This window comes from Piliocolobus tephrosceles, chromosome 5 (assembly GCF_002776525.5).
Source record: "Piliocolobus tephrosceles isolate RC106 chromosome 5, ASM277652v3, whole genome shotgun sequence".
Lineage (NCBI taxonomy): Eukaryota > Metazoa > Chordata > Mammalia > Primates > Cercopithecidae > Piliocolobus > Piliocolobus tephrosceles.
The window spans coordinates 75,211,246-75,226,912 of record NC_045438.1 but is presented as its reverse complement, the minus strand read 5'-3'; the positions used below and the strand labels follow the sequence as shown (position 1 = coordinate 75,226,912).

General features: G+C 34.1%; 1 protein-coding gene across 4 annotated transcripts in view; it reads right to left on the bottom strand.

The window, feature by feature from the left end:
• MMS22L (MMS22 like, DNA repair protein) overlaps positions 1–15,667 on the bottom strand; it is a 139,608-nt gene that overhangs the window by 24,003 nt on the left and 99,938 nt on the right. For 3 of the 4 annotated variants that reach the window (XR_002730375.1, XM_023205881.2, XM_023205884.2), the window contains 5 exons: positions 15,395–15,545; positions 12,943–13,094; positions 11,980–12,122; positions 6,635–6,794; positions 1,665–1,834 (listed from right to left, as the gene is read on the bottom strand). Coding sequence is in view for 3 of the 4 variants with exons in the window: in XM_023205881.2 (XP_023061649.2) it covers positions 1,665–1,834; positions 6,635–6,794; positions 11,980–12,122; positions 12,943–13,094; positions 15,395–15,545 (776 nt within the window). In the remaining variant the exon portion in view is untranslated. The remainder of the gene's footprint in view (positions 1–1,664; positions 1,835–6,634; positions 6,795–11,979; positions 12,123–12,942; positions 13,095–15,394; positions 15,546–15,667) is intronic. The other variant, XM_023205882.2, reaches the window with a different exon arrangement.

Below are 15,667 nucleotides of genomic sequence, written 5' to 3'. Positions count from 1 at the left end.
ATTTACCCAATAAGAAATTCTGAAAGTTTATTTGTAATGAAAAATAGCATACAGCTATTAAAACTGTACCAAATAAACAACTGAAAAAAATCAAACAATGAACCTCCCCAATCCACCCACCACCACCAACTCTGTTTCTTGAATGGTTTAAGGAAAAGCACATTAAATTAGAAGAAAATGAAGTAATATTTTCTGAAAATTCCAAAGAGGAGAGCTGGGTACCATGAAGAAATTAAAGACATAGCTCCAGTTCTGCCAAACAGAAAATACACCAAATTTTTAAATTTACCACTTACAAAGCTTGTGATAATTCTTATTAAAATGGACTGTTTGGGTTTAAGAGGACCACAGGGAAGAAATATTCCAGACTCTCCTGCTACCCACCACTCCCCTCTATTCATCTCTCCCTCTGTGAGATTGGCGGTTCAGTCTGTGGTGTGGCTGCTTCCCCTTTTTATCATTCTGTTAGATAACAGGCTAAACCTCATTTTAAATGCTATTATGAATAAAAATTAGAGGGAAAATTTAAAACTTCTCAGAAATCTTAAAACTCTGTTATGAAATACATCTTTGAAAAGAGAACGTTATGTAATCAAAATCCATTTTCCCTTTCCTCCTCAGCTTCCCTTGTTGGACCTCAAATTAAGAAGCACTTATCTTCAATATCAGACACTAATAAATAATAAAGTACATCTCTAGCCTCATCCTTTCCTGAATGGCATATGAATATTTCCAACTGCTTACCTCAAACTAAAGCTGCTCAGAAACCAATCCTTACCTTCATCCCGACATCTCCAGGATTTCCCACGTTAGTGAGTAGAACTACTATCTATGCAGATAGCCACTCTGGAATCCAGGAAGTATTTCACTTCTTTGAGTTCCTCCACAACACTCACTTAGCAAGTACTCTTAATCACAGCTCCCAAATGTTTTTGAAATCTGCTGTTATGGGTTTTATTCCCACTGCCTTAGGTCAAAACCTTCTGACAATATGTGGATTATTACAATGAACTCGTCACCAATGCTTTCCAAAACCTCCATACCAACTATCTTACATATTGCCACCAGAATCATCTTTCTAAAATGTACTATCATTATGTCACTCTACTTCTCTGCTAAAAATTCATCAGGTCCCCATGTAAATGATTAAGTCCAAACTTCTTAGGATGGAATATAAAGCCCTCCATTACATGTCTCCTGCCATATCAATCTCTAGCCACAACAGAACCATTTGATTTTCCTCAGTGTGCCATATTTTCTTAAAGCTCATGCCCTTGTACATGTTGCTCCCTCTGAAATGAAAAGCCCTCCAACTCCTACCCATTTTGCTCTTTTACCTCTGATGTTCTCTATAGTGTATTCTCTTATATCTCCTCACCCCCCAGTCTGACTGATAGATGAGGTCTGAAAAAAAAAAAATACTGAGCACACTACCATAAGTGTCTGTGCTCATCTACCTCCTCTATCAACTTTAAGCTCCTCTGCTTTTTCATTTTTGTTTCCAAAGCCAAACATAAAAGCAATCTAAAATATGTTCAACAAATGTGCCACACAATCACTTGAGATTATAATGTACGGTTTTTAAATCAGCATTTCGTAAACTATGTTTTTAAGGCAAAGTTTCCATTTTTTTTTTAACTTTTAAGCAACCGCACATACTATACCTGGAGATACAAAGGAAGACTTTTCTGAATTGCTGACAACATAGGTGCAGGCAGTTCCTTCTCTTGCTGTAATACTGTATGTGGAAGCAGTAAACAATCTATGATCCGGAATAGTAATTTTTGGGCTTTAGAGGTGGCAAAGATTTGTGCCCATGATTTCACAAGAATTCCTAACAAAGAAGAGAAGTAACAGCATGTTGTTGTTATCGTCTGACCAGAACATTTTGTCATTTAATTTAAAAATTTGTGTTGAAAGCCCATGGGACCAAATTAAAATAGCAAATAGGAAGAAACACATAGTACAAATAACAAATACTTATGTCAATTCATATATTTCACTGAAGAGACAAATTTTTCATAGAGTTCTGGGCCAAGGAAAACATACATTTTCTGAGCAACTGGCATTTAATATATACACAGGTTAAGTATTCCTAATCTGAAAATATAAAGTCTGAAACGCTCCAAAATCCAAAATCTTGTGAGTGCCAACATGATGATCAAAAGAACTGTTCATTAGAACATTTCACATTTCACACTGTTGGATTATGGGTGCTCAACTGGTTAAGTATACTGCAAGTATTCCAAAATCCAAAAAAATCTGAACTCCAAAATACTTCTAGTCCCAAGAATTTTAGACAAGGGCTATTCAATCTTTTTACACTCACATATACACTGGAATATATTTATACATTATGTGACATTATGTGACTACATTGGCTGAATGTTGAAATTATTCAGATTTCCCTTTTTGGATGCCCAGATGCAAATTAACAATCCACCTTTTAAAGAATACTGTAGGATTATGCATTATGGTTTTATATGCATACTAATTTTCCCTGGGCCTCATCATGAAACTCCACATTTTTTGTACCTCTATTTCTTCATATTTTAATCTTACATATAATTTTATAGGTGGCCTCAATTCAGTCTGCAACAGAAGTATAATTAAATTTAATTGTTAAAATAGGGAAAACAGGATTAGCTATAAGCTAATCACTTAGCCTCCACGAACTTCAGTTAACCTCCATGAACTTCAGTTTTTACACCTTTCGATTATTTAATAGAAACGAACAAAATTTTAATTCTGAATGAAGAGAAACAGATTTCTTTGCTACTTGAAATATATTATGGCTTCCTTGGTGCTAGAAGTCTGTTAATTGCCACATCTGATGATAATAAAACTTAACAAATGAGCACCCTTTGTTTAATAAAGTAATTAAGAGCAGATATATAATTCCCATTAGGATATATTATTGCTATTGAGGTCTTCTTACTGAAAAATGAATTTAAAAACAGATTAAGTGCTTATCCAAAAAGTACAGGGGTACATCTACTGCATAAACTTTCATATTTTATTCCACCTTAGAAAGCAAAAACGATAAAATTCAAAGTCATTTCCATTAAATAAAAAGTTTAAAATTTAAGCTCTGAAAGAAAAAAAATATGCTTATGGAAGAGTAAGTTAAAGAAAAAAACTCAACCAATTATCACTTCCAAGAACAAACAGCAACATTCATCTTTTGTTATAAAAGTACAATAATCAATCATAAAGAAACATAATGTTCACTTAGCAAAGTTTTAAATAATGCTGGTTTGCTCCTCATTTCTTCAGTTGGTGGAAAATTTCAGTATGACAGCAATACAAGAAGAACTTATATTCTAATAACATTAACATACCCATAAGGGAAACTGCTATCATCACTGGCATATGAAATGATTCCTATTACTCTCAGGTGTCATATAGGTATGTTTCACTTTCTACAGTTTTAGGTACCCTTGGTATAGGTACCACATGGTATAGTTTAGTTACCTGTGAGATAGGGTACCACGTGGTATAGTTTAGTTGCCCGTGGTATAGGACACCAATAAGATAGTTTGATGAGGGTGTGGGGAAGGCAGTTGGAGAGAGACACAAAGTTCACATAACTTTTATTACAATCTATTGTCACAACTGTTCTATTAATACTATTATTAGTTATTATTGTTAAACTCTTATTGTGCCTTATTTATGAATTAAACCTTATCATAAGTATGTATGCATAGGCAAAAACACAGCATACATAGGATTGGTACTATCTGCGGTTTCAGGCATCCACTAGTGGTACTGAAACATATTCCCCATGAATAAGGGGAAACTACTGTATTTCATTTCCTGCAACGGTTAAAACACTTTGCTGAAGACTTTAAGCTTTAGGAGTTCATATAAGGTAGAGACATTTGTTTTACTGCTTGCTATCAGATGCCTACTTTTTAGGTTTCAGCAAGGAATATTTTTGTGTGTGTGTGTTATTAAACATGTAAAATGGAAATATAAAAATATTTTTAAAGTAAAAAACTAGGAAAGGTTTAAATACATACAGTACCTTTGTAAAAACCTAATTTTTTTTTCTTTTCCTGGCTATAAATATATTATTTATTAATGAATAAAACTGAAAATACAAAAAAAATTTAATAGGATCTCCCCATTCAATGATAACCACTATACAAGCTCTTGAGTATTTACTTATTTTCTATCCTCTGTATTTTCTACCCTACGTATTTTGCCTATTTTCTACCCTACGTAACAATTGGGATCACTACAATATACATTTTTAAATCTTTATAGTTAGAAAGTAATTTTGCTCATTTAAGAACATTAAAGGCTGCATACAGTGGCTCACACCTGTAATCCCAGCACTTTGGGAGGCTGAGGCAGGCAGGTTGCTTGAGCTCAGGAGTTCAAGACCAGCCTTGGCAACATAGTGAGACCCTGTCTGTAGTAAAAATATAAAAATAAGCCAGGCATGGTGGTGCACATCGGCAGTCCCAGCTACTCGGCAGACTGAGGCACGAGAATTGCTTGAACCCAGAGGCAGAGGTTGTGGTGAGCTGAGATCACACCACTGCACTCCAGCCTGGGTGACAGAGGGAGACTCTGTCTCAAAAACAACAACAAAGAAAAACAAAAAAGAACATTAAAAAACACATTATGTACTATTGCTAGGTTAATAAAGTTATTAAATTCCAGAAATATTTATATAGTATACATACACTATCTCGTACTTTGGAGCTCTTTAATGTAGCTCTTACTCTCAATCCAGCGCCTGATACATAATAAGTGTTCTTTTTTGTTCAAAATACATGATGATGGGAATAAAAAATTCAAAAGATATGGCTACTACACGTTTGAAATTTGGTGGAGGCATGTCAAGTACACAAATAACAGTAACAAATGGCAAACTATAAATAATATCATGTCATAAGAAAAGGACAGATGAAGTGCAACGAGAGAGATGATCAAGTCTACTTGGGAATGTGAGAAAAGTGGGGAAATTTGCGCTTGGCACGGAAGGGTCATGACTTGAATTTCAATTACAAAGCAAAATGGGGAAGAATGGCCAAAGAGGCAGGGATGATTGAAAGCCTTATACATGGAAACAGAAAAACTATGAGATATGAAGAATGAGAAAAACAAAACAAAATTTACAGAGGAGTGAAGTTGATGGATCCACCCTGCCTTTTCATAAATAACTGAGTTACAATTAAGATCACAGATGCCTTCTCCTTAATATGACGGGTGATTTCATCAATAGTTCTGTGCCTTTCACTAGCAGTCCTGCAACCCTGTAAGTGAACAGGAGACATGTCCCCAGTTAGGAACTGTCAAGGTAAATAAAGTACAATGTTTCCGTGGTTAACTCCTTCCCTCAAATGGTTATGCTATCGCAATCCCAACATTTTAAAACACCTTGGAGTTCTCCCAAGTTTATACTTTGCTCTTTCTCTGTTTTATTCTAAACCTTTAACATGAAGAAATCTTTAAGTTACCTATCCTAATTTCTAGGAAATAAATGGGCAACATTGTAGCAATATACTCTTCCTAGTCTTTGAAACCTAGACAAAAAGAAAGAATACAGATCAGCCATTTAGTCAAAAATTAACAAGGCAGCAAAGCAAAGTCCTCAATTTTTCCTAAGTAGAATTTTGTCCCACGTCTATATCAGACATTTAGCTTGGCAAAAATCTAAATCTGGAAACAGACAACTTTGGTAGACACTAATAAATTATAAGCATGAATGACAATATACTTATTAATTTGCATTTTACTATTAAACTTATAAATTCTCACTTATATTTTTCTCTAAAATTAAGATGCCTGAATTGCTATAGCTTTTACTATAATTTACATTTTCTATATTTACACATTTTCACATTCGCCTGTATCTTTTACAACAAAGATAAAAGGTTTCAGACAGCCCGAATCAGGCTTATTCGTACATTCATAAGATTAAAGGGAACAGATAAAAGGTTTGACCACAGAGAAATAAAGGAAAAAAAAACCCCAAAACTTAAATTCTATATAAAAGTTTCTAAGGAAATCTTTCTCATTTACCTTTATTCAATTCCTAGTTTTGGTTAGCACCACGGTTTTAGTAAACAAAGATATGTTAATTACTGACTTCCTAAAGAAAGATACACTCCATTGTTATAGAACAGGCATAGAAAAAGATTTATTTTTGAAAAGATAAGAGTATTGTGAGAAACAAGATTTAAAGCATAAATATTTTTAGTGCTGTATTAAATCCTATCTCCTTCATACAGAGCAGACCATAGAAATAGATGTAAGTGATAGTTTTCTGATGTTTTTAATTCTAACAATAGATCAGCATTTTTTTAAAAAAAGATCCATTCTAGTTATTCAGGTATTGAAATGTGACTCATGACAGACTACTGAAAGCAACTGGTGCTAGCATATTTTCTGTATTGATCATAATTTTAATACTAAAACAATCAAAAGTATTGAAAAGAGATAGAGCAAGACAGAGCTTCGAAGGCCAGCATGAATTATTTTAAGCTAAATCACTGTATTTCAGATTACTCTTATGATTGTATGGAGAATAGTGATTTAGCCAATATATACCTATCCATCATGATAGTATAGACCTAACATAAGGAAATGTTACTAGCAAAATAATGTCAGGAATACATACCCATCATTCCATAAGTCAGCTGCAGCCCTGCACCGAAAACTTTTTTTCCCAAATAAGGCTTAATATATTTTAATACTTCACCAAGGTATTCCAAGGACTTTGTGACCATGGCAGATTTATCAGAAAGTGTCTGGAGATTCCCGTAAGTTATACCAACAGCCTATAAATAAAGAAAAACATCATTTAACTTTCCAAGTTTTATACCATAAAGATTTGGAACATAAATATAATTTCTCTCTCTTTTTCTACACACGCACCCATAGCCCTTGACATTGAAGCTTTCATTTGTAACCTTCCAATAAAGATTCATAGCAATTAAAATACAAGTAAAAAGAATTAAGTCTTGTCTTTTATTATTAAAATAAAGGTTAAAGGAAGAATTTTTAAAAACTCACCAATAACTACTTATAGAAGGGCCAACTTAGCAAAAGATCAGTGGAAAAAATGTGAAACTTATGTACACATATTTTGTAACTAAATCACATCATGATTTCCAAACAGGTTGGCTCACCATACTTCCCAGTAGATTACCAGGAATTCAAAATCCCTAAATTCCCCTACAAGAAAGACTTATAAGTAATGCCAAATTTTTACAGGCAAAACCTCTAAAAAGTTCAGCTTTATGATATGAATTCACTTTTCTTCCTAGAATTTTATGAGCCATCTGATGCCAGCTTAACTTCTCAGAAAAAAAAAAAAAAAAAGGATGGGCAGAGAAGGTAGAGATGGCAAAATGGAGAGTGGTAGAGAGAAATGTGAGGTGAATCAGTAACAGAAAAACAGAGACATGAGAAGAAGAGGAAAGGAAATAAATGAGAGAATAAATTGAGGAAAGGTGAGAACAAGCAAAGGGTGAAAGGTAACAAAAGAATCAAGAGAAGACTGGCTAAGAGATGGGTTAGAAAGTTTAAGGAAAGTGGCCGGGTGCGGTGGCTAACGCCTGTAATCCCAGCAGTTCAGGAGGCCGAGGCGGGCGGATCACGAGGTCAAGAGATCGAGACCATCCTGGCCAATATGATGAAACACCATCTCTAGTAAAAATACAAAAATTAGCTGGGATGGTGGCGTGCGCCTGTAGTCACAGTTACTCGGGAGGCTGAGGCAGAAGAATGGTTTGAACCCAGGAGGTGGAGGTTACAGTGAGCCGAGATAGTGTCACTGTACTCCAGCTTGGAGACAGAGCAAGACTCCATTTCAAAAAAAAAAAAAGAAAGTTTAAGTAAAGTAGTAAAATTTTCAAACCATTTTTGAGAACTTATAATGAATTCCAATGACCCAAATTGGACCATGAATAGCACCAATACAAACAGTTCTGTGACTTCTCTTCTGCAGCACTCAGCATGTAAGACAAAGTAGAGATAGGTGGTTGCACTGAACCAAGGTTGAGGGTTTGTAGGTGTGACCAAAAGAAAAAAGATCCAAGATTGTGAGAATGTTGGTAAGAGTAGCGGAAGTAAGGCCCCAAGGGGTCTAATTACGGTGAAGAGGGAAGGAAATGAGGCCTTGGGAGAATGTTGTACTAGAATAACAGGGAGGGGAAGGTTACTATGTGGTCATTCATGAGTTGGAAGGACAGGTGATGGTAGCCAGTGAGTTTTCAGATGCTCCACGGATTCCACTGCTCAGGGTGTAGTCACAGAAGTAGGGCAGAAGTGATAGACTACTTCTTTCACTGAAAGACTGAAACAGTACTACAGAAGCTTTGAAATGAAAGCTTAATCCATGGTGACACTAAAGTTGGACATGTTGACAATAAAACGTGAAATGAAAAAAAGATAAGAAACTCAGTGAATGTAAATAAGTGACTGTGAGATCAGTAGACAAGAACAAGAGATACACATGACTAATCCCCTTCCTCTCTATTTAGCTGTCTGCCCTTTGTTTTCTACACTTCTTTCCCTTGACCAGATGTTCGCAAACTCTTTGGTCTCAGTTCCCTTTTGCACACTTAAAAATTGAGGATCTTGAAGGGTTTTTCATTATTTGGGTTATATCTATCAATATTTATGATACTATAAAATTTTATTCACTAAATCATTGAAAAATAATAATGAACATTACATGTAAGTAACATATTTTAGTAAAAGACTATTTTCCAGACAAAAAACAAATTTAGTGAGAAAAGTAGTATTTTTTAACATTTTTACAAATCTCTTTTATGTCTGACTTAATAAAAGACAGCTCGATTCTCATATCTGCTTCTGCATGATTTATTGTGGTATGCTGCAGATGAAGAAAATACAGCTTCAAAAATGTATGTGGCTGGAAGAATAAGAAATATTTTGAAAGATTTTTCACATAACCATGAGAATTCCTCTTCGCTATTATACCAAAACTTGACAAGTGGTATTTCCTACAGATTAGTTGCAACTAAACCATGGAGTCTGAAACCATGTCAATGAACACTTTATACTCTGTTAAAGTAAAAGCCATTGGTCAATCTTGTATTCTGAGTGAATCTTTTACATTCATGAATGCTTTTTAAAAGGCCTGTATTCGTCATTTGGAAAATTGTGGTTCACTGAGTTACACAGCTTCCCAATGTTGACACACTTCATTATTTATATCAGGAAAAAAAATCATACCTGTTAATACCACCACCACTCTCATCAGAAAATAAGTATCGGAAAGCTCTCAAGATCACGATGGCAAATACAAGTTTCTCAAAATTCTAATCTTCTTGAAAGCCTGAATTATATTATTAGCAACAAATACTGTCAGTTGTTTGCTTTGAAGTGATAGGCTCACTTCATTCATTTTTTGAGAAAATGTCTGCCAAATAGCCAAGTCTGAATAACCATACTTTGTCAGTTGTTCTTTTAAGATAAAAGCAGTCAGTTCAGCTTGCAACTCAAATAATCACACAAGTGCTTTTCATTTAGACAACCACATTGCTTTGGTATGCAGCAAAAGTGCTTTAAGTGCACTTTGCATTGTCATTCACAGAATACTGAAAGTACATGTACTCAAGAGTCAAAACGTAATAAAATAAATAATTTTACTGCTTCATTAAAGATATTCTTAAGTGAAACTGGCTTTTTCTTCTGTAAATGCATGGCAGTATAAACTATAATGAATACTAGCATAATCTTGGGCCACAGTGTTGATTTATGTAAAATATTTTACACTATTTGTGCAAATATTAATACAATTTTGAGCAGGTGGTATCAGTAATTCCCAAGGGTCTCTGGACTACACTTTTGAATACCAGTGCCTTAGACTTCTCAATATAATCTCTATGCTTAGGCTTAATCTCCCTAGCCTAAAAAACATGCATTTCTCAGTACCTTGATAATAATAACTTAGATGTCATACTATCATGTCTGTGCAGAAAAGAGTTAATATAGCAGACCCAAGACTGCTACTCTTAAAATGTCCTGCTTGCAAGATTGGCTCTTGGCTGGTATTTGGGGTCTTAGATTTTGAAAAGTTTCCTACAATTCCTTGATCCTAAATTGGTCTATGCAAACAATATGGTTTATGCTGAATATCTGCTTTCCTTCTGGAATTGGAATTCTCTAAGTATGAGGCAAAGAGGGCATACGTGACCAGTCGCCAATAATAACCATGGGCACTGAGTCGCTAAGGAACTTCCCTGGCAGATAGTATTTCACATGTCTTGTCACAATTCCTTGCTGGAAGAATTAAGCATATCCTGTGTAATTTCACTGAGAAAAGAATCTTGGAAGCTATGCCTGGTTTCTTCAGACTTTTCCTCATGCATCTTTTCCTTTTGCTGATTATGCTTTGCATCCCTCTGTTAATAAGTCATAGCTGTGAATACAACTATATGCTAAGTACTGTGAATCACAGAACCTAGGAATAATCTTGGGGAGACCTGACACAACTTAAAAATGAGTAAATTTAAAACTGAATTCTTCACCTACTTCTCTGTCACCCTAAATCATGATGTTCCTATTTCTCCTTAAAGTATCATCACTCTTTTAGTCAAACGCAGCATTTATTTCATATCCATTCAGAAATCCCACAACCATCCAATCTTTGATTCCTTCTACACCTCACTAGTTTTTGGCCAATAGTTCTCTGCACCTTTAATTTACACTATTGTTATCTATTTTCATTAAAGAAATTATTTAACCAAATCATATCTACTTAAAAACTTACAAAGCCTTCACACTCTTCACAGGATAAAATCCAAACTTATTATACCAAAATGCTTTAAATTCTTTACCTACTGATTCAACCAACTGGCACTTAGCATATAATGCCTTGTGTTACTATTTCAGTCTTTGTGTATGTCTTGTATACACAGAAAAGTAAAGGCTATTTGAGATAAAGAACTACTTCTTTTGGTTTTTCAAATCCCTATGAAGTTCTAGCATAATACTATCTAGCATTCAGCAAAAAAACTCATTTTTTTAGTGGTGAAAGAACAATTAATTTGGGCTAGATGAAAACTATCAATGAAGAACTTGATTTCTAGCTCCATTTCTGATCCATTATAGCTCCCAGCACACCACAGGTGTTTAATTGCAGGTTCAGATCCAATCAACAACTAAATAAGAGTCCAAATGGAATGGGTATTTTACATCTGCATTTACTATTATCAAATATTTTTAGAGACTGCATGACATCTCTAATTGTCGTACAATTGTATTTTAACTTAACAGAAACCAATGGAAGAATTAACATTTATGAAAAGAGCTTATTGATTTTAATTATTTTCACTGCAGCTAATACCAACCACTCTGTGGGAAAATAAACCAACCTTTACAATTAATAGCTTACAAAAGACACTAATCCAAACACATTAACAACTTCAACTAGGTTTGTAAAACAAACACTCTCACATAGATACATTTCTGTAAAATTAATAATTAAAAACAAAATTTAGAATGGCACGGTTCATTATCGAGACAAAACAAAACAAATGAATTGGATGTTAATGCTCCAACTACACTGTCATATGAAGTAGATGGTGCTTATGCCTACACTGTACGCTACAGGGTGATAAACACTAAGATGGGAGTATTATGGAATGTTTACAAGGATATTCAGTTCCCAAGCATCTGAAGAATGCGGTTGTCCAGCAACTGTGTCAATATTCCTACAATTTAGATTAGCCTTAGAGTAAAGCTTTTTTGTAGTATTCTTTAGTTTTATTATTCTTCATTAATGTAATTTTTCTGCTGTCCTTAAGTGTGAATTGTACTATACCTTAGATTCACATTTTTCTTCCTCTAGAACTTTTCAATAGCAGGCAATCAATAATATGATTTAACTTATAAGAATTCATTTTATAGAAAAACTTTAAGAACACTTAAGGTTTTTCTGAAAATTAATTGTAATTAATCTGGGCAATTATACTAATAAATGAAAAATACCTCAAAGAATCGAACGAGTGCTTTTTTAGGGTCTTCTGAGATGGATAAATATTCAACTTGGGCCTTTGAGAAAATACTCTTTACTTCTGAGAGTTTAAATAGTAATCTTGTCAGTTTGACCAACTGTTCCATGTACTCTTTTTCTGTTAAAATAAAATAGTATTTGTTATATCAATTTATATAATAACATACTATATACATAAACTCACACACAACATATATATAATGTATAAGAAGTAATACAGCATTCTTCACTTACGACATACTTTCTTTTAAAATTCAAATTTCTACACAAGGACTTCAAATTAAGTTTCTTTCACTTATGAACACCCTTGCCCAAAAGTTATTCATGTAACAGCAACTGATATAATAAAATATTAAAGTAAATTTGGAGGATTTTTTCAGGCCAACCTTCATGAAATTAACAAGTGGCCATAAACAATAGCTTTGGGAAAAGGCATGCCCTATAGACAACAGAACTGCATGGGACATTTTTTAAAAAGTACAAATATCACTCAATGACTAGTTGTAAATCAGAAGAAAGGCAAAATATCTAATATAAAATGGGAGAGAATTATTCATAATTGGGTATTTTTCTTTCTAGGGTGTTCACAGTGTGATATCTGGTTATTCGCTTCAGAGTTCTACTTTTTTCGTGATCAGTTTCTTTAAAAAAAATAGTTTGTCACCTGAGGAGCAAATTTCTGTTCTTGGCTTCCAAGGAAACAAGTTCTTTTATCTTTTATAGCAGAGAAGTTTGTCATATATAGTAACAGGAAAATTGAAAAAACAAAAACAAAAACAAAGAAACAGGCTACAAAAAGAAATAAAATTCTGCTTGTATTCACACCCAATTATGAATATTTTGTATATTTTCTATTAATTTACATAACAAATGATCTAGATAGTAAATAGCTTTCCACAGATACCTCCATCTTCCCCAAAAAACCTACACTTACTTACCAACTCCCTGTTCAAGATTTTTATCTATGAGCATATCATCAGGCCCAGAGAGGTTTTTAATATACATTTGCAAAACACAACGAATCCATGATCTTATGGTTAAGGCTTGAAAAGATACATAGCCTGAATGAGAAAGTGCTTCACATAATGTGCTGTAAAAACAAATTGACAAATATTTTTAAAACAAAAACAACGTTTCCTGAGTATATAGATTAAGAAGTAAAGAAAAACATTCTAACATCACCGCAACTCCTTGGCCTCATTTATTTTTCAGACAAACACAGCAATGTAGACATGCACTGTTGAAAATGAATACTGCATATAAACCCAAAAAGATATTAGACAAATATCCTTGTTTTCATTTTTAATGTTTTACTTTTCAATTTTCCTTTTTCCACTGATGACATATGTGTAGGTTTACGTTAAGGAAGAAGACAAGAAAGAATGTGGCTACCAAGGAAAAAGCAAGGGCTTATTATAACTAGCTAGATGAGATAATAACGAAGGAAGTGGCAAGTAGAATAAAAATCAGTGGCCGTTAGAATAAGTAAACAGAGAAGTAATCATGAACGTGTATGCTCTCTCACTATACGGAGAGTTGTTACTAAAAATTACCTCGCAAAATAGCATTTGCCAGATTTAAAAAATAATTGTTTCTATGAAGACAATGGGCTGGCTAAACCTGATTTCTTTCTTTCTTTCTTTTTTTTTTTTAAAGGAATCTCACTCTGTTGCCCAGCCTGGAGTGCAGTGGCGTGATCTTGGCTCATTGCAAGCTCTGCCTCCTGGGTTCACGCCATTCTCCTGCCTCAGTCTCCCAAGTAGCCGGGACTACAGGCACCCGCCACCATGCCCGGCTAATTTTTTGTATTTTTAGTAGAGACGGGGTTTCACCGTGTTAGCCAGGATGGTCTCGATCTCCTGACCTTGTGATCCACCCGGCTCAGCCTTCCAAGGTGCTGGGATTACAGGCATGAGCCACTGTGCCCAGCCACTAAACCTGATTTCTAATCCATTCATTAGTCAGGGTAGAGAGGACGGGGATGGTCTTCACCTAAATATAAAATGTTATGTAAAGTCCAAAATTTTTTTAAATTCATACAAACTCTAAAAGTGTTGTTTTGAAATACCTTGAATATAAGTTGTCATAAAAAAGTACACAATGAAGAAGAACACAGACTGGTCATTTATTACCGTACAACTTTCCCAAAGCTATATAACACCTCTGCATTTCAGTTTCTTCAAATGTTACTAATACACTAACAATATTATTTTTTCAGTGGAAATTATTTCAAACTATTTCAGCAAAAGTCTTTAATACATAATATAAATGTTCATTACTATTAAAGAATTATCAAACTAAAAGTGACTGTAAAAGTAATCCAACTGACATTAACTCTCTTATTTTACAACAGAAAGCCCAACGATAAAATGTATACTTAATGATACTGCTTATTGAGCTTCCTTAGGAAAAGACTTAGCTCACCAACTACATCTCTCTTCATTTCCACTGACCAGCAGCTTGGACAAAAACTACATGAAGATGAGGGAAAATAAAATAAATATACAGGCCTAAGAGGACTAAGATCTCATAAACCTACACATATGCCATGTGTACACACGGCATATGTGTAGGTTTATGCTAAGGAAGAAGACAGAAAAGAATATGGCTACCAAGGGAAAAGCAAGGGCTTATTATAACTAGCTAGGTGAGATAGTAATGAAGAAAGTGGCAAGCAGAATAAAAATAAAAACCCTAGAAAAAGTAAACAGAGAAGTGGTCATGAACATATGCTCTCTCACTCTACAGGCAGCTGTTACTAAAAAGAGGACTAAGACCTCTTAGGCTTGTATATTTAATTTATTTTCCCTCATCCTGATGTTCTTATTCAAATCTTCCTGATCATTCTACACTATTTCTATTGTAACTTTATTTATTGTATATTTTTTTCAAGTGAGGTTCCTCAGATCTTTTGTGTAATGTGGCAGGAAATACTTATAGATAAGGAAGACATTGTTCAGGTGAAGTATCTTGTTCATGATTTCATGAGTTAAGAGTGAAATCTTTAAAAATCTAGTAGTAAAAAGGAAAGCTATCATTAAATAAAAAACTGTAATAAATACCAGTGTCTTACAGATTCAGTAATAATAAATGTGTAATTTCTTTCACAGTGGGATGTGTAGAAAGGTGACTTCAGGATGATAAGGCAGTCTTACAAAAACAGTTTCTTAACAAACAACTTCGTTTTTTTTAAAGCAGGCCACAAAACATAAGTTAGTGTTCTTACTATTACTACTGTCGAAAGGCTGATAAAACTGAAAGCAAAAACCTGACAAAGTGAGAGTATATGTAGTAGAGATCAGTCCTCATTTTTGAAAATTTTTAGCTTCCTAGGATACTGATCTGTCACAAGTTTGCATTAATGTGTATGCCTGAAAGAAAAGCACGTACCTATTTTGTAGGACATGACTTAAATATCTTGCTACGACTTGAGGGCAGATGATATCATCCCAACCAAAAAGTTGAATAATTGATATAACTGGCTGAGGCTGAAAATCTGATGGAGCTGTGCTTGGCATGTCCATTGCTAGCAAAGTAAAGTCTAGATTTAAAATGAGAGAAACTTCAGGTGAAGAATCTTTAAAAACCATTTCTGACCCACACATCCCTGGCCAATTATAACAACAGCTTTTTTTTTTTTTTTTTTTTTTTTAAGTACCAAAA